Genomic DNA, 22,189 nt, shown 5'->3' with positions numbered 1-22,189 from the left:
CGACGCGACCCCCGACTCATCCACGTGGGCTGGGAGCCCAACTTCCGGAAGAGCAGGCCACCCATTTACATACATTTGCATACATCTACATATATTTGCATACATCTGCCTACATCTGCATGTATTTGTCTTCATCTGCATATATTTGCATGCAGGTCCCTGGCCCGGCTGTCCATTGGCTGCAATCTAATAATAATAATAATAATAATAATGGCATTTGTTAGGTGCTTACTATGTGCCAAGCACTGTTCTAAGCGCTGGGGGAGAATACAAGGTGATCAGGTTGTCCCCCATGGGGCTCATAGTCTTCATCCCCATTTTCCAGAGGAGGGAACTGAGGCACAGAGAATAATAATAATAATAATAATTTTGGTAGGTGCTTACTATGTGCCAAGCACTGTTCTAAGCACTGGGGGAGGATACAAGGTGATCAGGTTGTCCCCCGGTGGGGCTCACAGTCTTCATCCCCATTTTCCAGAGGAGGGAACTGAGGCACAGAGAATAATAATAATAATGTTGGTATTTGTTAAGCGCTTAGTATGTGCCAAGCACTGTTCTAAGCGCTGGGGGGATACAAGGTCATCAGGTTGTCTCCCATGGGGCTCATAGTCTTCATCCCTATTTTCCAGATGAGGGAACTGAGGCACGGAGAATAATAATAATGTTGGTATTTGTTAAGCACTTACTATGTGCCAAGCACTGTTCTAAGTGTTGGGGGGATACAAGGTCATCAGGTTGTCCCCCGGTGGGGCTCACAGTCTTCATCCCCATTTTCCAGAGGAGGGAACTGAGGCACAGAGAATAATAATAATAATGTTGGTATTTGTTAAGCGCTTACTATGTGCCAAGCACTGTTCTAAGCGCTGGGGGAGGATACAAGGTCATCAGGTTGTCCCCCGTGGGGCTCACAGTCTTCATCCCCATTTTCCAGAGGAGGGAACTGAGGCACAGAGACTAATAATAATAATGTTGGTATTTGTTAAGTGCTTACTAAGTGCCAAGCACTGTTCTAAGCGCTGGGGGGATACAAAGTCATTAGGTTGTCTCCCATGGGGCTCACAGTCTTCATCCCCATTTTCCAGATGAAGGAACTGAGGCCCAGAGAAGTGAAGTGACTTGTCCAAGGTCACCCAACAGGCAAGAGAAGCAGCGTGGCTCAGCGGAAAGGCCATGGGCTCTGGAGTCAGAGGTCATGGGTTCAAATCCCGGCCTGCTGTGTGACTTGGGCAAGTCAGTTAACTTCTCTACGCCTCAGTTACCTCATCTGTAAAATGGGGATTAAGACTGTGAGCCCCACGTGGGACAACCTAATCACCTTGTATCCCCCCAGCACTTAGAACAGTGCTTTGCACATAGTAAGCCCTTAATAAATGCTATTATTATTATTATTATTATTATTATTAAGTGGCGGAGATGGGATTAGAACCCAGGTCCTGCTGACTCGCAGACTTGTGAACAGGGAACAGTCTAACAATTCTGCCGTATTGTACTCTCCCAAATGCTTAGTACAGTGCTCTGCACAGTGAGCCCTTACTAAATACCATCCAGTGCCTCAGCGTTTAGTACAGTGCCTGGCACATAATATTGCTGAAGTGTACTTTCCCGAGTGCTCAGTACAGTGCTCTGCCCACAGTAAGCGCTCAATAAATACGATTGAATGAATAAGCGCTTAACTACCATCATTTAGGGAGCAGCATGGCTCAGTGGAAAGAACTCGGACTGTGAGTCCCCCGTGGGACAACCTGATTACCTTGTAACCTCCCCAGCGCTTAGAACAGTGCTTTGCACATAGTAAACGCTTAATAAATGCCAATATTATTATTATTATTATTATTGATTACCTTGTATCTCCCCCAGTGCTTAGAACAGTGCTCGGCACTGTAAGTGCTTAACAAATACCAACATTATTATTATTAAAAAATGCCATCATCATGGGAAGCAGCGTGGCTCAGTGGAAAGAGCCCGGGCTTTGGAGTCAGAGGTCAGGGGTTCAAATCCCGGCTCCACCACTTGTCAGCTGTGTGACTTTGGGCAAGTCACTTCACTTCTCTGGGCCTCAGTTCCCTCATCTGGAAAATGGGGATGAAGACTGTGAACCCCCGTGGGACAACCTGATCACCTTGTAAGCTCCCCAGCGCTTAGAACAGTGCTTTGCACATAGTAAGCGCTTAATAAATGCCATTATTATTATTAATTACCTTGTATCTCCCCCAGGGCTTAGAACAGTGCTTGGCACATAGTAAGCACTTAACAAATACCAACATCATTATTATTATTATTATTAACAAATGCCATCTAGACTGTGAGCCCACTGTTGGGTAGGGACTGTCTCTGTATGTTGCCAACTTGTACTTCCCAAGCGCTTAGTCCAGTGCTCTGCACACAGTAAGCGCTCAATAAATATGATTGATTGATTGATTGATTGATTGATCATTATTATAAAAGCTGCCCCGGAGCAGGGATGCCACTCCTTCCCAAAGCAGCCCTCCCCCCAGTGTCCTACGGCTCGGAAGTTCTCCCTTAAGTCTAACCCAAACCCCTCCTGCTGCAGCAAGTCTAGTCGATTCATTCATTCGTTCCTTCAATCGTATTTACTCCCAGACTGAGCCCCTTCCTTCCTCTCCCCCTCATCCCCCTCTCCACCCCCCATCTTACCTCCTTCCCTTCCCCACAGCACCTGTATATATGTATATATGTTTGTACATATTTATTACTCTATTTATTTATTTATTTTACTTGTACATATCTATTCTATTTATTTTATTTTGCTAGTATGTTTGGTTTTGTTCTCTGTCTCCCCCTTTTAGACTGTGAGCCCACTGTTGGGTAGGGACTGCCTCTATATGTTGCCAATTTGTACTTCCCAAGCGCTTAGTACAGTGCTCTGCACATAGTAAGCGCTCAATAAATACGATTGATGATGATGATGATGTATATATGTTTGTACAGATTTATTACTCTATTTATTTATTTATTTTACCTGTACATATCTATTCTATTTATTTTATTTTGTTAGTATGTTTGGTTTTGTTCTCCGTCTCCCCCTTTTAGACTGTGAGCCCACTGTTGGGTAGGGACTGTCTCTATATGTTGCCGACTTGGACTTCCCAAGCGCTTAGTCCAGTGCTCTGCATGCAGTAAGCGCTCAATAAATACGATTGATTGATTGATTGATTGATTGAGCACTTACTGTGGGCAGAGCACTGGACTAAGCGCTTGGGAAGTGCAAGTTGGCAACATATAGGGACGGTCCCTACCGTAGAAGGGCACAGCGGGGTGGAGCGGGCAGAATCCTTCAGAGAGGAGACAGTGGGATTGGCACACAATTTTTTAATTCCAGAGTCCCGGGGCCTTCTCGATTCCCGCTCTGTTTCCGGCAGGACGATTTACTCAACAGTGACTTCGGCAGCCGGGGGGGGAGATTCCCTTCCCAATCCCAGGCTCCGGACCAGGCCGGCTCCAGTGGAGCAGGAAAATGGGAGAGGGTGAGGGGGCGAGGGGCGAGGGGTGAGGCGTCCGTCCATCCCTCTCCGGATGCCACATGACGATGCGGGGGGTGGCTCAGGAATCCGATCGGGACGATTCCCCGATTCACTCGGGAGAGGTGGGCTCCCCGTTTTCCGGCTGCTGCTCCGTGGCCTGAAAGAGACACAAGCGGGGTGAGGTCAGAGGTCGGAGCCGATTAGTACAGCGCTTAGTCCAGTGCTCTGCACACAGTAAGCGCTCAATAAATAGATATAAATATAAATAATAAATAATAATAAAGGGGGAGACAGAGAATCAATCAATCAATCGTATTTGTTGAGCGCTTACTATGTGCAGAGCACTGTACTAAGTGCTTGGGAAGTACAAATTGGCAACATATAGAGACGGTCCCTACCCAACAGTGGGCTCACAGTCTAAAAGGGGGAGACGGAGAACAAAACCAAACATACTAACAAAATAAAATAAATAGAATAGATATGTACAGGTAAATTGATTGATTACCGCCGTGCCCGGTTTTCCCCGCTCTTCACCTCCCCGGGCCCCCCAGGTCTGTCTCCCCACTTCCAGACTCCAATCTCGTTGTAGGCACACGTTGATTAGTTCATTAGACTGTGAGCCCACTGTTGGGTAGGGACCGTCTCTATATGTTGCCAACTTGGACTTCCCAAGCGCTTAGTACAGTGCTCTGCACACAGTAAGCGCTCAATAAATACGATTGATTGATTGATTGATTGATTTCAACCCTCGCAACACCCCTGGGAGGTAGGGAGACAAGAAGCAGCGTGGCTCAGTGGAAAGAGCCCGGGCTTTGGAGTCAGAGGTCATGGGTTCAAATCCCGGCTCCGCCAATTGTCAGCTGGGTGACTTTGGGCAAGTCACTTCACTTCTCTGGGCCTCAGTGACCACATCTGGAAAATGGGGGTTAAGACTGTAAGCCCCACGTGGGACAACCTGATCACCTTGTAACCTCACCAGCGCTTCGAGCAGTGCTTTGTACATAGTAAGCGCTTAATAAATGCCATTATTATTATTATCAATCAATCAATCGTATTTATTGAGCACTTACTGTGTGCAGAGCACTGGACTAAGCACTTGGGAAGTACAAGTTGGCAACATATAGAACAGACCCTATCCAACAGTGGGCTCACAGTCTAGAAGGGGGGAGACAGAGAACAAAACCAAACATATTAACAAAATAAAATAAATAGAATAGATATGTACAAGTAAAATAAATAAATAAATAGAGTAATAAATCTGTACAAACATCTATATATATATATATACAGGTGCTGTGGGGAAGGGAAGGAGGTAAAACGGGATGATAGAGAGGGGGACGAGGGGGAGTGGAATCATCCCCATTTTAGGGAAGCAGCGTGGCTCCGTGGAAAGAGCCCGGGCTTGGGAGTCGGAGGTCGTGGGTTCGAATTCCGGCTCTGCCACGTGTCTGCTGTGCGACCTTGGGCAAGTCACTTCTCTGAGCCTCCGTTCTCTCATCCGTAAAATGGGGATGAAGACTGTGAGCCCCATGTGGGACAACCTGAGCCCCTTGTAATAATAATAATAAAGATGATGGTATTTGTTCATTCATTCATTCATTCATTCATGTTTATTGAGCGCTTACTGTGTGCAGAGCACTGTACTAAGCGCTTGGGAAGTATTTGTGAAGCACTTACTATGTGCAAAGCACTGTTCTAAGCGCTGGGGCGATACAATTGTGATCAGGTTGTCCCACGTGGGGCTCACAGCCTTAATCCCCATTTTACAGGTGAGGGAACTGAGGCCCAGAGAAGTTAAGTGACTTGCCCAAAGTCACACACTGACAATTGGCGGAGTCGGGATTTGAACCCATCACCTCTGACTCCAAAGCCCGGACTCTTTCCACTGAGTCACACTGGAGGATGAAGACTGCGAGCCCCACGTGGGACAACCTGATCACCTTGTATCCCCCCCAGTGCTTAGAACAGACATAGTAAGCACTTAACAAATGCCATCATCATTATTATTATTAATTACAGATGGAGAAACTGAGGTACAGATAAGTTAAGTGACTCGCCCATGGCCACAGAGCGGGCTATCGGGACGGGTCGGACTTGAACCCGGATCCTGTGACTTCTAGACTGGCACACCGCTTTCCCTAAACAAGAGAGCATGTGAGCCCCAAGTGGTACCCGATTATTGTGTATCAGTCCTGGTGCTTAGTACAGTGTGTGGCACATAATAAGCGCTTTACAAATGCCACAATTATGATAAAGAAATAATAATAATTAATAATAATATGTGAATGTACTTTAATACTATGGGGGGAAGGATGGGGGGAGTATTTAAGAATTTAGGGGACAGTAGAGAGAGGGGAATGGGGCAGTGGGGAATTCTCCGCGGGCGCCAGGTACAATACCAATAATGTTGATATTTGTTAAGCGCTTACTATGTGCCAAGCACTGTTCTAAGCACTGGGGTAGATCCTTGGGCAAGTCACTTCACTTCTCTGGGCCTCAGTTCCCTCATCTGTAAAATGGGGATTAAGACTGTGAGCCCCCCGTGGGACATTCTGATCACCTTGTAACCTCCCCAGCGCTTAGAACAGTGCTTTGCACATAGCAAGCGCTTAATAAATGCCATCGTTATTCTTATTATTATCCAAGGTGATCAGGTTGTCCCCCGTGGAGCTCGCAGTCTTCATCCCCATTTTCCAGATGAGGAAACTGAGGCCCAGAGAAGCGAAGTGACTTGCCCAAGGTCACCCAGCAGACAAGTGGCAGAGCCGGGATTAGAACCCATGACCTCCGACTCCCAAGCCCGGGCTCTTTCCACTGAGCCACGCTAGGGCCTGGCCCGTACGGGAGGCGGGGTGGAGGCCGGGTCCTGCCCCGATACCGGGGTCCCCCCTCCCCTCCCCACAGCAGGCCCACGCCTGGACCCAGGGACCTCCATTCATTCATTCATTCAATCGTATTTATTGAGCGCTTACTGTGTGCAGAGCACTGTACTAAGCGCTTGGGAAGTACAAGTTCTCCAGATCAAAGAGCATAAAACCTCTGATGCTGCATGTTCGCCCACACCCCTTCCCTTCCGCCTCCCTTCCCTCCAGGCACCTGCTGGAGGGGGGCAGAGGGAACGGGGTCATCTCCCCCATCCCTATCCCATCCCAAGGAGACACTCTGGCATTTTGGGAAGACTGCCCCCTCTTCCCCAAGTCTTTGGTTCCGGTGTCCTTCATCATTAATACCACTACCGGTTATTTGTTAAGCGTTTACTATGTGCCAGGCACAGTACTAACTGCTGGGGTAGATAATAATAATAATAATAATGGTGGCGTTTGTTAATCGCTTACTATGTGCAAAGCACTGTTCTAAGCGCTGGGGAGGATAATAATAATAATAATAATAATGATGATGGCATTTGTTAAGCGCTTACTATGTGCAGAGCACTGTTCTAAGTGCTGGGGAGGATAATAATAATAATAATGATGGCATTTGTTAAGCGCTTACTATGTGCAAAGCACTGTTCTAAGTGCTGGGGAGGATAATAATAATAATAATAATAATAATAATAATAATAATAATGATGGCATTTGTTAAGCGCTTACTATGTGCAAAGCACTGTTCTAAGTGCTGGGGAGGATAATAATAATAATAATAATAATAATAATGATGGCATTTGTTAAGCGCTTACTATGTGCAAAGCACTGTTCTAAGTGCTGGGGAGGATAATAATAATAATAATAATAATAATAATAATAATAATGATGGCATTTGTTAAGCGCTTACTATGTGCAAAGCACTGTTCTAAGCGCTGGGGAGGATAATAATAATAATAATAATGGCATTTATTAAGCGCTTACTATGTGCAAAGCACTGTTCTAAGCGCTGGGGAGCTTACAGGGTGATCAGGCTGTCCCCCGGGGAGCTCACAATCTTAATTCTCATTTTCCAGATGAGGTAACTGAGGCACAGAGAAGTGAAGTGAGCCCACTGTTGGGTAGGGACTGGCTCTATATGTTGCCAACTTGTACTTCCCAAGCGCTTAGTACAGTGCTCTGCACACAGTAAGCACTCAATAAATACGATTGAATGAATGAATCACCCGGAGAACCTGAAAATGGGGTGGGGGCGGGTCCCTGTTTGCGTTTTCCGTCTGGGTGGGCCTTGCCCAGCTGGTGTGCCAGTCAATCAATCAATCCATCAATCGTATTTATTGAGCGCTTACTTTGTGCAGAGCACTGTACTAAGCGCTTGGGAAGTACAAGTTGGCAACGTATAGAGACGGTCCCTACCCAACAGTGGGCTCACAGTCCCGCCCCTACCCCTGGCCAACTCCCCCGCCAACCCCGCCGGAGTTTCAGGTCTCAACAGGTTCCTGGTTTCTGTCTGAGTGTCGGTGGGGACCCCAGTCTCCCCACTCAGCCTGCTAGACTGTGAGCCCACGGTTGGGTAGGGACCGTCTCTATATGTTCCCAACTTGGACTTCCCAAGTGCTTAGTACAGTGCTCTGCACACAGTAAGCGCTCAATAAATACGATTGAATGAATGAATGAACGCTCCCCGCCCCTGCCCTGTTGGCGATTCGCCCACCTTGCTCACTTCATCTCTCTCAGTGCCCTTTTTGTACTCATGGTATTTGTTAAGCTCTTACTATGTGCCAGGCACTATACTAAGCGCTGGGGTAGATACAGTCCCTGTCCCACAAGGAGCTCAGTCTTAATCCCCGTTTTTCAGATGAGGGGGAACCGAGGCCCAGAGAAGTGAGGTGACTTGCCCATACAGAGAAGCAGCGTGGCTCAGTGGAAAGAGCCCGGGCTTTGGAGTCGGGGGTCATGGGTTCGAATCCCGGCTCTGCCGGTTGTCAGCTGGGTGACTTTGGGCAAGCCGCTTCACTTCTCTGGGCCTCGGTTCCCTCATCTGTAAAAATGGGGATGAAAACTGTGAGCCCCCCGTGGGACAACCTGATCTTGTAACCTCCCCAGCGCTTAGAACAGTGTACATAGTAAGCACTTAATAAATGCCATCATTATTTTTATTATAGCAGACAAGTGGCGGAGCTGGGATTAGAACCCAGGTCCTTCTGGCTCACAGACCCGGGTTCTAACCACTAGACCACACTGCTTCTCCTCATGAGCAACTGGCCAACTTGTACTTCCCAAGCGCTTAGTACAGTGCTCTGCACACAGTGAGCCCTCAATAAATACGATTGAATGAATGAATGAGCATGGGCCTATTTTGTGATCAAACCTCTCTGGGCCTCAGTTTCTTCAACAGAAGAAAGGGGATAAGTCACCTGATCACCGTCCTCCTTAGAGCGTGAGCCCCGTGTGTGACGGGGATTGTGTCTGGCCTGACTGCTTGGCACATAATAAGCACTTAGTCCATTCCAAAACTTTGTGAAGCAGGGTCTGGCTTGGGGCTCTCTGAGTGGGCAGTCCAAGGGTTTCAAGAGAGACAGGTGGCCGCTGGGTTTTGAATCCCCCAAGCTTGTCCGCCTGCCTCAGTGAGACCCCGGGTAGTAGCCCAGGGCTAGTCAGGACCGCCCCCCTTCCCCCAAACAGCCCCAACTCTTTACCTGGGCCTCGGCCTCCCGTCCCACCGCGGCCTCCTCCTCTTCCTCCTCCTTCTCCTCCGCAGAGCCGCCTGGGGCCTTCCCAGCGCCTTCCTCCTGCAGGACCAAATTGGTGTCGCCGAAAGGCGCAGACCACCATCCCACCCCACCTCTGGGAGCCTTCAGGGCCCCATGGGTGCCAGGTGCGTTCAATTAAAAATTCCAATCTTGGGTTTAAAGTTTCCCCCAGCCTTGCCAGTACCCCAACTCTTCACGGAGGGGGTCCCCATCTGTCCTCCAGGACAGCAAGCAGCTGACCAGCCCAGAATGTCCCTCCTTGCTCCTCTCCCCGGCAAGCCCTCCTTCACTCCTGTCCTCCTCCAGAAAGCCCACCCAGATGACCTCCCCCATCTTATCTCCTTCCCTTCCCCACAGCACCTGTATATATGTATATATGTTTGTACATATTTATTACTCTATTTATTTATTTATTTTGCTTGTACATATCTATTCTACTTATTTTATTTTCCCCTTCCCCACAGCACCTGTATATATGTATATATGTTTGTACATATTTATTACTCTATTTATTTATTTATTTTACTTGTACACATCTATTCTATTTATTTTATTTTGTTAGTATGTTTGGTTGTGTTCTCTGTCTCCCCCTTTTAGACTGTGAGCCCACTGTTGGGCAGGGACTGTCTCTATATGTTGCCAACTTGGACTTCCCAAGGGCTTAGTACAGTGCTCTGCACACAGTAAGTGCTCAATAAATACAATTGATTGATTGATTGATTTCACTTTTTTAGTATGTTTGGTTTTGTTCTCTGTCTCCCCCTTGTAGACTGTGAGCCCACTGTTGGGCAGGGACTGTCTCTATATGTTGCCAACTTGGACTTCCCAAGTGCTTAGTACAGTGCTCTGCACACAGTAAGCACTCAATAAATGCGATTGATTGATTGATTTTATTTTGTTAGTCTGTTTGGTTTTGTTCTCTGTCTCCCCCTTTTAGACTGTGAGCCCACTGTTGGGAAGGGACTGTCTCTATGTGTTGCCAACTTGGACTTCCCAAGTGCTTAGTACAGTGCTCTGCACGCAGTAAGTGCTCAATAAATACGATTGATTGATTGATCGATTGATCATCCCTGACTCTGGTCCGCCTGATGCCCCTGTCCCTGCAGCGTGCATGTTGCATTTATTAAGCGCTTAGTATGTGTTGCATTTATTAAGCGCTTAGTGTGTGCAGAGCACTGCACTAAGCACTTGGGAGAGGACAACAGAGCAATAAACCGACACATTCCTTGACCACAAGGAGATTACACTCTAGAGGGGAAGTGGATGTGTCATGTGCCTCTGTGGCTTGGGCTCTTTATCCTTCAGAGTTGCTAAAGTTCCTGCCACCTTTCTCTTACATTTCTTTATCGGGGGCCTTCCCTGTCTCCCCATCCAACTCCTGGAGGACAGGGAACCCTGGACTTCTCCTTCCCCCAAGAAAGAGAGAAAGAAAAGGTGTTTGTATGTGTGTCTGTCTTGTCCTGGCATTGGCCTGTCACCCAACAAAGGCAGGAGCTGTGTAATAATAATAATGTTGGTACTTGTTAAGCACTTACTATGTGCCAAGCACTGTTCTAAGCACCGGGGCGGATACAAAGTGATCAGGTTGTCCCACGTGGGGCTCACAGTCTTAATCCCCACTTGACAGTTGAAGTAACGGAGGCACAGAGAAGTAGCGTGGCTCAGTGGAAAGAGCTCGGGCTTTGGAGTTGGAGGTCATGGGTTCAAATTCTGGCTCCGCCAACTGTCAGCTGTGTGACTTTGGGCCAGTCACTTCACTTCTCTGTGCCTCAGTTACCTCATCTGTAAAATGGGGATTAAGACTGTGAGGCCCCCGTGGGACAACCTGATCACCTTGTAACCTTTCCAGTGCTTAGAACAGTGCTTTGCACATAGTAAGTGCTTAATAAATGCCATCATCATCATCATCATCATCACAGAGAAGCGAAGTGACTTGCCCAAGGTCACTCTGCAGACAAGTGGCGGAACCAGGATTAGAACCCAAGACCTTCTGACACCCAGGTCCGGGCTGTAGCCATTACACCATGCTGTATAATAATAATAATAATAATAATAATAATAATAATAATAATAATAATAATAATGGCATTTGTTAAGCGCTTACTATGTGCAAAGCACTGTTCTAAGTGCTGGGGAGAATACAAAGTGATCAGGTTGTCCCGCGTGGGGCTCACAGTCATCATCCCCATTTTACAGATGAGGGAACTGAGGATCTGAGAAGTTAAGTGTCTTGCCCAAGGTCACACAGCAGATGTGGCAGGGCAGAGCAGGGATTCGAACCCATGACCTCTGACTCCAAAGCCCGGGCTCTTTCCACTGAGTCACGCTGTATCTCCCCCCTACCTGTCCCGCCCTTCCCCCCCAGAACCCAGACCAGGGCTCTGGCCCTCCAGGCTCAGTCTAGGTCCAGGTTTGTCCATCATCAATCGTATTTACTGAGCACTTACTATGTGTGGAGCACTGTACTAAGCGCCCTGATCCCCCCGTTCATTCATTCAATTGTATTTATTGAGCGCTTAGTGTGTGCAGAGCACTCCCCCTCGCACCCTCATCCCCCCGTCCCCCGCATGAGGGTCTCCGGACCCCCAAGCTCAGGCCGGGGCCGTGTACCTGGGAGGGATCCGCGCTCTCCTCCTGGGCCTCAGCCTCCGCGGGCAGACGGGCAGGGCTCGGGCTGGCAGGGCTCGGGGTGGGCTGTGAACCAAAGGGCACAGGACTATTTATTTATTTTATTTGTACATATTTATTCTATTTATTTTATTTTGTTAATATGTTTTGTTTTGTCGTCTGACTCCCCCTTCTAGACTGTGAGCCCGCTGGTGGGTAGGGACCGTCTCTACAGGTTGCTGACTTGTACTTCCCAAGCGCTTAGTCCAGTGCTCTGCACACAGTAAGCGCTCAATAAATACAACTGAATGAATGAATCCCCTGGATTCATTACTGGATTCACAGTAAATACTCTATTTATTTGTTTATTTTATTTTGTTAATATGTTTTGTTTTGTCGTCTGACTCCCCCTTCTAGACTGTGAGCCCGCTGTTGGGTAGGGACCGTCTCTATAGGTTGCCGACTTGTACTTCCCAAGCGCTTAGTACAGTGCTCTGCACATAGTAAGCGCTCAATAAATACGATTGAAGGAATGAATGAATGACTGACTATCCAGGGTGACCGGGCCGACTCCCAGCCGGAGAACCCACCTCCCGCCGGTCACCAGAGGCCCGGTCCGGGTGGGCAAACGTTGCCGCGGCGCCTGGTTGGCCAGGCAATGGATCCAAGTCAATCAATCAATCAATCAATCGTATTTATTGAGCGCTTATTGTGTGCAGAGCACTGTACTAAGCGCTTGGGAAGTCCAAGTTGGCAACATCTAGAGACAGTCCCTACCCAACAGCGGGCTCACAGTCTAGAAGGGGGAGACAGAGAACAAAAGCAAACATATTAAAGAAGCAGCGTGGCTCAGCGGAAAGAGCCCGGGCTTTGGAGTCAGAGGTCGTGGGTTCAAATCCCACTCCGCCACTTGTCAGCTGGGTGACTTTGCCAAGTCACTTCACTTCTCCGGGCCTCGGTTACCTCATCTGGGAAATGGGGATGAAGACTGTGAGCCCCCCATGGGACAACCTGGTCACCTGGTAACCTCCCCGGCAGCTTAGAACAGTGCTTTGCACATAGTAAGCGCTTAATAAATGCCATCGTTATTATTATATTAACAAAATGGGTCCGTCCTCCATCCCCGCTCCGAATCACGTGGACAAAGCTGGACAACTCCCGGGGCCTGTGGATGGGGCCGTCCAGGGCTTCCCGTCCCTGGGGCCCGACTGACGCCCTATCTCACCTCGGCCGGGGACATGTGGGAGTCTTCCATCTTCTCCTCCTCCTTCTCCTCGTCCCCAATGCTGGGGCTCTCCTGGTCCAAGCTAGACCGCTCCACTTCCTTTCCCTCCCGGAGTCGGGCCTGGGGCTCCGGGCCGGGAGTGGGGCTACAGGGGGGTGCCGGGGCCTGCAGACGTGGGGGTCTCTCTGGCGGGACGCCTCCCTCCGGGCCGCTCCCTGAAGGTAGCAGAGCGGAGGACGGGCGGGCCGCCGGACTCGGGGAACATGGGCCCCGGGCCTGGGACTCCGCGGCCCCGGCGCCCGGCAGCGAGGTGGGCCGGGCCGGCCGCGGCTTCTCTCGGACGCCGGCGTCCGGGGCGGGAGAATCTGCCCCGACTGCGGCCTCCTCCTCTCCTTCGGTCCCCGCCTTCTCCCCGTCTTGAAGGCCAGCCTCAGTGTCGTTTTCCCCAGGGGCCGGGCTGGAGTCTCCCTCCTCTTCCTCTTCCTCCTCTTCATCCTCCTCCTCAGGCCCTGACATGGACTCCGGCAGGGAGAAGGATGAGGGGGTTTTGGGCGTCGGGGCGGGGCTGTCCTCCATGGAGGTGGTGGAGACCGAGGACTGCCGCACCGGAGCCGAGATGACCAGAGACCGTCGTCTGCGTGGGGAGGGGGGTGAAGGCATCAAAGGGTGGAGAACCCGGGCGCCCTCCCGCCGCCCCCATCCTCCCGAGCCCCCAAGGCCCAGCCCTGGGCTCCAGAGAGCCCCACAGGTCTCAGCAAACTGGGCTAAATCCACTGTCCAGGCTGGGTAAACTGAGGCTCAGGAGAGCCAACAGGTCATGGTGTCTCCTCCCATGAGGGCTCTGGTTGGGGCATCTCTCATGATGCTCCTGGGGTGGGGCAAAGCAGAGCCTTGAGACTGGTTGTCCCACGTGGAACGGGAGCTACCCCAGTGCTTAGCACAGTGCCGGGCCCTTAAAGCCCACCACCATCATCATTACATGCCAACTTGTACTTCCCAAGCGCTTAGTCCAGTGCTCTGCACACAGTAAGTGCTCAATAAATACGATTGATTGATTGATTACTCTCAATCCCTCAAGTTGCCCCCATCCCTCCTGGAAGATGGGGATTAGCTGCCGTTGAATTCATGGCCCGAGTGAGTCCCAGAGTGGCCTGGGTTGGGGGGCAAGGCAACCAGGGACCCCAAAACCTGCTCACTTGGTGACACCCTTGACCACGAAGACTTTGCTCGAATGCTGCTTCTCCAGTTTACTCATCACGTCATACAGGGTGTGGTTAAGCTGGGACCGGAAGGAGAGAAGATGGAGTCAGGGAGAGCCCCTCCCTCCCAACCCCCCCTCCAGTTAATAATAATGATAATAATAATAATAATGATGGCATTTATTAAGCGCTTACTATGTGCAAAGCACTGTTCTAAGCACTGGAGAGGATATAAGGTGATCAGGTTGTCCCACGTGGGGCTCACAGTCTTCATCCCCATTTTCCAGATGAGGTCACTGAGGCCCAGAGAAGTGAAGTGACTTGCCCAAAGTCACCCAGCTGACAATTGGCGGAGCCGGGATTTGAGCACACGACCTCTGACTCCAAAGCCCGGGCTCTTTCCACTGAGCCACGCTGCTTCTCTAAAGAACTTACTATGTGCCAAGCACTGTTCTAAGTGCTGGGGTAGATACTAGATAATCGGGTTGTCCCATTTTACAGATGAGGTAACTGAGGCCCAGAGAAGTGAAGTGACTTGCCCAAAGTCACACAGCTGATAAGTGGCAGAGTCGGGATTTGAACCCATGACCTCTGACTCCAAAGCCCGGGCTCTTTCCACTGAGCCACGCTGCTTCTCTAAAGAACTTACTATGTGCCAAGCACTGTTCTAAGTGCTGGAGTAGATACCAGATAATCTGGTTGTCCCATTTTACAGATGAGGTAACTGAGGCCCAGAGAAGTGAAGTGACTTGCCCAAAGTCACACAGCTGATAAGTGGCAGAGTCGGGATTTGAACCCATGACCTCTGACTCCAAAGCCCGGGCTCTTTCCACTGAGCCACGCTGCTTCTCTAAGGCACTTACTATGTGCCAAGCACTGTTCTAAGTGCTGGGGTAGATACAAGGTAATCGGGTTGTCCCATTTTACAGATGAGGTAACTGAGGCCCAGAGAAGTGAAGTGACTTGCCCAAAGTCACACAGCTGATAAGTGGCAAAGTTGGGATTAGAACCCACAACCTCCGACTCCCAAGCCCATTCTCTTGCAACTAAGCCACACTGCTTCCCTAGCAGTTCTCCAGTTCTAGTCTTTGGACTACCCATTCGCCTTGCTGCGCCCTGCAGTCTAACTCCAATCCCTCCCGCTGCAGAGTTGGTCCACCTGCTCTTGTTCATTCAATCCTTCATTCATTCAATCGTATTTATTGAGCGCTTACGGTGCGCAGAGCACTGGACTAAGCGCTTGGGAAGTCCAAGTCGGCGACATATAGGGACGGTCCCTACCCGACAACGGGCTCACGGTCTAGAAGGGGGAGGCGGACGACAAAACGAAACATGTGGACAGGTGGCAAGTCGTCAGAACAAATAGAATTAAAGCTCGATGCCCATCATTAACAAAATAAATAGAATAGTAAATATGGACAAGCAAAATAAATAGAGTAATAAATCTGTACAAACATCTAGACAGGTGCTGTGGGGAGGGGAAGGAGGTAGGGCCGGGGGGGATGGGGAGGAGGGGAGGAAAAAAGGGGACTCATTCATTCATTCATTCATTCATTCAATCGTATTTATTGAGCGCTTACTGTGTGCAGAGCACTGGACTAAGCGCTTGGGAAGCACAAGTTGGCAACATCTAGAGATGGTCCCTACCCAACAGCGGGCTCACAGTCTCGCAGGGGGAGACAGACAACCAACCACGTGGAGGGGTGTCAAGTGGGGCTACGGTCTCAACCCCCTTTTCCAGACGAGGTCACTGAGGCCCAGAGAAGTGAAGTGACTGGCCCGAGGTCACAAAACAGACAAGTAGCCTGGCTCAATGCAAAAAGCCCGGGCTTTGGAGTCAGAGGTCATGGGTTCAAATCCCGGCTCTGCCACTTGTCAGCTGGGTGACTTTGGGCAAGTCACTTCACTTCTCTGGGCCTCAGTTACCCCTTCTGGAAAATGGGGATGAAGACTGTGAGCCCCCTGTGGGACAACCTGATCACCTTGTATCCTCCCCAGTGCTTAGAACAGTGCTTTGCACATAGTAAGTGCTTAATAAATGCCATTATATTATTATTAAGTAGCAGAGGCAGGATTAGAACCCATGACTTTCCGACTCCCAAGCCTGTGCCCTCTCCACTCTACCATGCTGCTTATGTTCACCGGGGGAGTGAGAATGCTATGGGGAGGATGGGGGGCGTGAACTAAAATTCACAACAAACGGGAAGGACTTTTCATTCAATCGTATTTATTGAGCGCTTACTGTGTGCAGAGCACTGTACTAAGCGCTTCACCCCAGCCACTCTAAAGACGTGTGCAAATCACCAACCTTCCACTCCTGCCCCCGAATCCGAAGTCTGTCCCGCCTAAGCACTTGATATTCACCCCGCCCTCAGCACCACAATAATAATAATAATGATGGCATTTGTTAAGCGCTTACTATGTGCGAAGCACTGTTCTAAGCGGTGGGGGGGATACAAGGTGATCAGGTTGTCCCACGGGGGGACTCGCAGTCTTAATCCCCATTTTACAGATGAGGGAACTGAGACCCAGAGAAGTGAAGTGACTTGCCCAAAGTCACCCAGCTGACAAGTGGCGGAGCCGGGATTAGAACCCATGACTTCTGGCTCCCAAGCCCGGGCTCTTTCCACTGAGCCACGCTGCTTCTCTCTATATACTTGTACAGATTTAGTACTCTATTTATTTTACTTGGACATATTTACTATTCTATTTATTTTGTTAATGATGTGCATCTAGCTTTAATTCTATTTGTTCTGACGACTTGACCCCTATCTACATGTTTTGTTTTGTCGTCTGTCTCCCCCTTCTAGACTGTGAACCCGTTGTTGGGTAGGGACCGTCTCTATATGTTGCCCACTTGGACTTCCCAAGCGCTTAGTCCAGAGGAGGGAGACAGACAACAATGCAAAATACATTAACAAAATAAAATAAATAGAATAGTAAATATGTACAAGTAAAATAAAGAGTAATAAATCTGTACAAACATATATACAGCCGATCTCTCGCCCGCATCCTGCCTCTGGCCTGGAATGCCCTCCCTCCTCATAGCAGACGGTGACTCTTGCCCCGTTCAAAGACTTACCGAAGGCCCGTCTCCTCCGAGAGGCCTTCCTTGACTAAATCCCCCTTTTAATTCAATCGTATTTATTGAGCGCTTACTGTGTGCAGAGCACTGTACTAAGCGCTTAGGAAGTACAAGTTGGCAACATAGACTCTTCTCCCACTCCCTTCTGCGTCCCCCTGACTTCCTCCCTTTATTCATCCCCAGCCCCACAGCACTCACGTCCACATCCATCATTTATTTATTTTTATTAATGTCCGTCTCCCCCTCTAGACTGTCAGCTCGTTGTGGTGACGTTGTGGTGTCTGTTTTGTCCTTTCCCAAGCGCTTAGTCCAGTGCTCTGCACGCAGTAAGCGCTCAATAAATACGATGGACAAAATACCACCTATTGATCATTTTTTTTTAAAAAAAGTAAGCCCTCAATAAATAGCACTGATGGATTGATTGACTGACCGGAGGGACCCTCACCTTGCTCATCTCCTGGTAGAAAACGTCGCGCAGGTTGGAAATGTTCTGGAAAATGGTGACGTAGCAGCTGATCCGGCTGTTCGGAAAAAGGAAGAGGGGCCAGGAAATGAGGGGGCTGGAGGGGACACTGAGGGAGAGGCCGCCTCTGGCCCCCCAAGACCTGGGGTCCCCCACCCCCCCGTCCCCTCACCTGCTGTACAAATCAGGCAGGTCATCCCTCAGCTCCTGGTTCAGCTCCTCGAACACAGCCTGGGCCTTGTTGAACTCCTCCTCGGCCTGACGATAATAATAATTGTGGGATTTGTAAAGCCCTTACTCCGTGCCAGGCGCTGTACTAAGCGCCGGGGGGGGATACGAGCAAATCGGGTTGAAGCCAGTCACTGTCCCACGAGGGGCTCACGGTCTCGATTCCCCATTTTCCAGATGGGGGAACTGAGGCCCAGAGAAGTGAAGCGGCTTCCCCGAGGAGAAGTGGCAGAATGGGAATTAGAATCCGTGCCCTTCCGACTCCCAAGCCTATGCCCTATCCGCTACAGGATGGGAGAAGGAGGGCAGGGGTAACCCAGCAGGGCAGGAGGGGAGTCGGGAGTGGGGTAGCCCAGGCCTGGCGGGCTAGGCCGAACCCCCAACATAGCCCCCGGGCAGAGCTTCCAAGTGGATCGGTCCGTCTCACCATGGAGGGTGTCCTTAAGGGGCGAGGTGAGAGGGGCCAAAGACTTATAATAATAATAATAATGGCATTTATTAAGCGCTTACTATGTGCAAAGCACTGTTCTAAGCACTGGGGAGATTACAAGGTGAACAGGTTGTCCCACGTGGGGCTCACAGTCTTAATCCCCATTTTACAGATGAGGTAACTGAGGCCCAGAGAAATGAAGTGACTTGCCCAAAGTCACCCAGCTGACAAGTGGCGGAGCCGGGATTTGAAACCATGACCTCTGACTCCAAAGCCCGGGCTCTTTCCGCTGAGCCACGCTGCTTGGTGGACCCTGGGGTAGAGGAGACTTAATTCTTCCCCCAGATCCTGAGCGGGTCGGGGGAGCCCCAGCAGGTCTGCCCCACCCCCTGCCCACCCTTGCCTTGGCAATCTTGGCATCGTCCTTCTTCTTGGCGTTCTGTAGGGACTCCAGGTGATGACGGGCACTGTCATAGTCCACCAGCTTACGTCCGCGCTTGGCGATCCGCTCCTGCCCGGGATGGAAGGGAGAGGGCCGAGGCTGACACCCTTTTAGGGGCCCTTCCCTCCTTTCGCTCCCCCGTTCATTCATTCAGTCGTATTTATTGAGTGCTTACTGTTTGCAGAGCACTGGACGAAGCGCTTGGGAAGTACAAGTTGGCGACATATAGAGACGGCCCCTCCCCGACAACGGGCTTCTAGACTGTCTTCTAGACTGTGAGCCCACTGTTGGGTAGGGACCGTCTCTATGTGTTGCCAGCCTGTACTTCCCAAGCGCTTAGTCCAGTGCTCTGCACACAGTAAGCGCTCAATAAATACTGATTGAATGAACGGGCTCACAGTCTAGAAGGGGGAGACGGACGACAAAACGAAACAGGTGGACAGGTGTCAAGTCGTCAGAACAAATAGAATTAAAGCTAGATGCACATCTTCTAGACTGTGAGCCCGCTGTTGGGTAGGGACCGTCTCCATATGTTGCCAACTTGGACTTCCCAAGCACTTAGTACAGTGCTCTGCACACAGTAAGTGCTCAATAAATACGATTGAATGAATGAATAAATCATTAATAAAATAAATAGAATAGTAAATATGTAGAAGTAAAATAAATAGAGTGATAAATCTGTACAAACATATATACAGGTGCTGTGGGGAGGGGAAGGGTGGGGAGGAGGAGAGGAAAAAGGGGGCTCGGTCTGGGAAGGCCTCTTGGAAGAGGTGAGCTCTCAGTAGGGCTTTGAAGGGAGGAAGAGAGCCAACTTGGCAGATGTGTGGTGGGAGGGCATTCTGGGCCAGGGGGAGGATGGGGGCTGGGGGTCGACGGAGGGACGGGCGAGAACGAGGTACATCATCATCATCAATCGTATTTATTGAGCGCTTACTGTGTGCAGAGCACTGTACTAAGCACTTGGGAAGTACAAGTTGGCAACACATAGAGACAGTCCCTACCCAACAGTGGGCTCACAGTCTAAAACGGGGAGACAGAGAACAAAACCAAACATATTAACAAAATAAAATAAATAGAATAGATATGTACAAGTAAAATAAATACACAAATAAATAGAGTAATAAATATGTACAAACATATATCCATATATACAGGTGCTGTGGGGAAGGGAAGGAGGTAAGATGGGGGGATGGAGAGGGGGACGAGGGGGAGAGGAAGGAAGGGGCTCAGTCTGGGAAGGCCTCCTGGAGGAGGTGAGCTCTCAGGAGGGCCTTGAAGGGAGGAAGAGAGCTAGGTACAGTGAGGAGGTGAGTGGCGGCAGAGGAGCGGAGGGTGCGGGCTGGGCTGGAGAAGGAGAGAAGGGAGGGGAGGTAGGAGGGGGAGAGGTGAGGGACAGCCTTGAAGCCCAGGGTGAGGAGTTTTTGCTTGATGCGTAGGTTGACAGGCAGCCACTGGAGATTTTTGAGGAGGCGCTGATTCCCTGCTTCCCAGTGGCGGGGGGCAGTCGCTGATGGGACACTGGAGCAGCGCCGGGGGTGGAAGACGGGCCTGGTGGGAGACGAATTCCTCACCTCCCCTTTCCCCACCCCGGAGGTCTCATACTGGGGGAACTGGCATCGGCCCCCAGTCCTTCTTCAATCATATTTATTGAGCGCTTACTGTGTGCAGAGCACTGTACTAAGCGCTTGGGAAGTACAAGTTGGCAACATACAGAGACGGTCTCTACCCGACAGTGGGCTCACAGTCTAGAAGGGGGGGGGGACAGACAACAAGACAAAACATATTAACAAAATAAAATAAATAGAATAAATATGTACAAGTAAAATAATTAGAGTAATTCATTCATTCATTCAATCGTATTTATTGAGCGCTTACTGTGTGCAAAGCACTGGACTAAGCGCTTGGGAAGTCCAAGCTGGCAACGTATAGAGGCGGTCCCTACCCAACAGCGGGCTCACAGTCTAGAAGGGGGAGACAGACAACAAAACAGAACATATTAACAAAATAAAATAAATGGACTAAATATGTACAAGTAAAATGAATAGAATAATAAATCCGTACAAACATATATACATCTACACAGGTGGCGTGGGGAGGGGAAGGAGGTAAGGCGGGGGGGATGGGGAGGTGGGGGAGAGGAAGGAGGGGGCTCAGTGTGGGAAGGCCTCTTGGAGGAGGTGAGCTCTCAGTTCAGTCGCGACCCAGCCTCTGGAAAAGTGTGGCATGGCAGGCCAGAGAGCCCCAGCGGGATCACAGTGAGGTCGGGGGGTGAACTCTCACTGGGGGGACAGAATACACGCTCGTCGATTGGGGCCTTGCACACTGCATGCATCAGGCAGAAACTCCTCACCCTGGGCTTCCAGGCTGTCCATCCCCTCGCCCCCTCCTACCTCACCTCCCTTCTCTCCTTCTACTGCCCAGCCCGCACCCTCCGCTCCTCCACCACTAATCTCCTCACTGTACCTCGCTCTCGCCTGTCCCGCCATCGACCCCCAGCCCATGTCATCCCCCAGGCCTGGAATGCCCTCCCTCTGCCCATCCGCCAAGCTCGCTCTCTTCCTCCCTTCAAGGCCCTGCTGAGAGCTCACCTCCTCCAGGAGGCCTTCCCAGACTGAGCCCCTTCTTTCCTCTCCCCCTCGTCCCCCTCTCCATCCCCCCGTCTTACCTCCTTCCCTTCCCCACAGCACCTGTATATATGTATATATGGTTGTACATATTTATTACTCTATTTATTTATTTTACTTGTACATTTCTATCCTACTTATTTTATTTTGTTGGTATGTTTGGTTCTGTTCTCTGTCTCCCCCTTTTAGACTGTGAGCCCACTGTTGGGTAGGGACTGTCTCTATGTGATGCCAATTTGTACTTCCCAAGCGCTTAGTACAGTGCTCTGCACATAGGAAGCGCTCAATAAATACGATTGATTGATTGATTGATTGCATGCCCACGGCAGGTACACGGCAGGCTCGCAGCAGACACGCGGCAAGTACGAGGCAGATGCGGGGCAGGAACGCGGCAAGCAGGGACCCCCCGAGCCCCACCCATCCCTCTCTGGCTACCTTGACCTCGCCGAATTGGCCGACGTAATTCTCCATGGTGCGCACGGCCTGGTCCGCCAGCTTCTCCTCATAGTCTTCCCACAGCAGGTTGTTATTCTAATAATAATAATTATTATTATTATCATGGTATCTGTGAAGCACTTGCTACGCATCAGACACTGTACTAAGCTCTGGGGTGGTTACAAGCCAATCGGGATGGACGCCCGATTGTAGTAATAGTAATAGTAATAGTAATAATTATTATTAATAATAATTAATTACTAATAATTAGTAATAGTATAGTATAGTATAATAGTATAATATATAATATATAATATTATAATATAATATATAATATATAATATATATTATA

General features: G+C 49.8%; 1 protein-coding gene across 1 annotated transcript in view; it reads right to left on the bottom strand.

Moving 5' to 3' along the window:
- Nucleotides 1–3,350: 3,350 nt before the first annotated feature.
- The window catches only part of BIN2 (bridging integrator 2), a 36,529-nt gene continuing 17,690 nt past the window's right edge, over nucleotides 3,351–22,189 (bottom strand). The window contains exons 5-13 of the mRNA XM_038753026.1: nucleotides 21,838–21,933; nucleotides 18,737–18,844; nucleotides 17,848–17,933; nucleotides 17,658–17,733; nucleotides 14,125–14,207; nucleotides 12,929–13,562; nucleotides 11,707–11,790; nucleotides 9,043–9,135; nucleotides 3,351–3,639 (exon numbers count right to left, since the gene is read on the bottom strand). Of these exons, the coding sequence (XP_038608954.1) occupies nucleotides 3,592–3,639; nucleotides 9,043–9,135; nucleotides 11,707–11,790; nucleotides 12,929–13,562; nucleotides 14,125–14,207; nucleotides 17,658–17,733; nucleotides 17,848–17,933; nucleotides 18,737–18,844; nucleotides 21,838–21,933 (1,308 nt within the window). The 3' untranslated portion in view covers nucleotides 3,351–3,591. The remainder of the gene's footprint in view (nucleotides 3,640–9,042; nucleotides 9,136–11,706; nucleotides 11,791–12,928; nucleotides 13,563–14,124; nucleotides 14,208–17,657; nucleotides 17,734–17,847; nucleotides 17,934–18,736; nucleotides 18,845–21,837; nucleotides 21,934–22,189) is intronic.

This window comes from Tachyglossus aculeatus, chromosome 10, assembly GCF_015852505.1.
Source record: "Tachyglossus aculeatus isolate mTacAcu1 chromosome 10, mTacAcu1.pri, whole genome shotgun sequence".
NCBI classification, from domain to species: domain Eukaryota; kingdom Metazoa; phylum Chordata; class Mammalia; order Monotremata; family Tachyglossidae; genus Tachyglossus; species Tachyglossus aculeatus.
The sequence above is the reverse complement of the archived record's forward strand: the minus strand, read 5'-3'. Positions and strand labels throughout refer to the sequence as shown.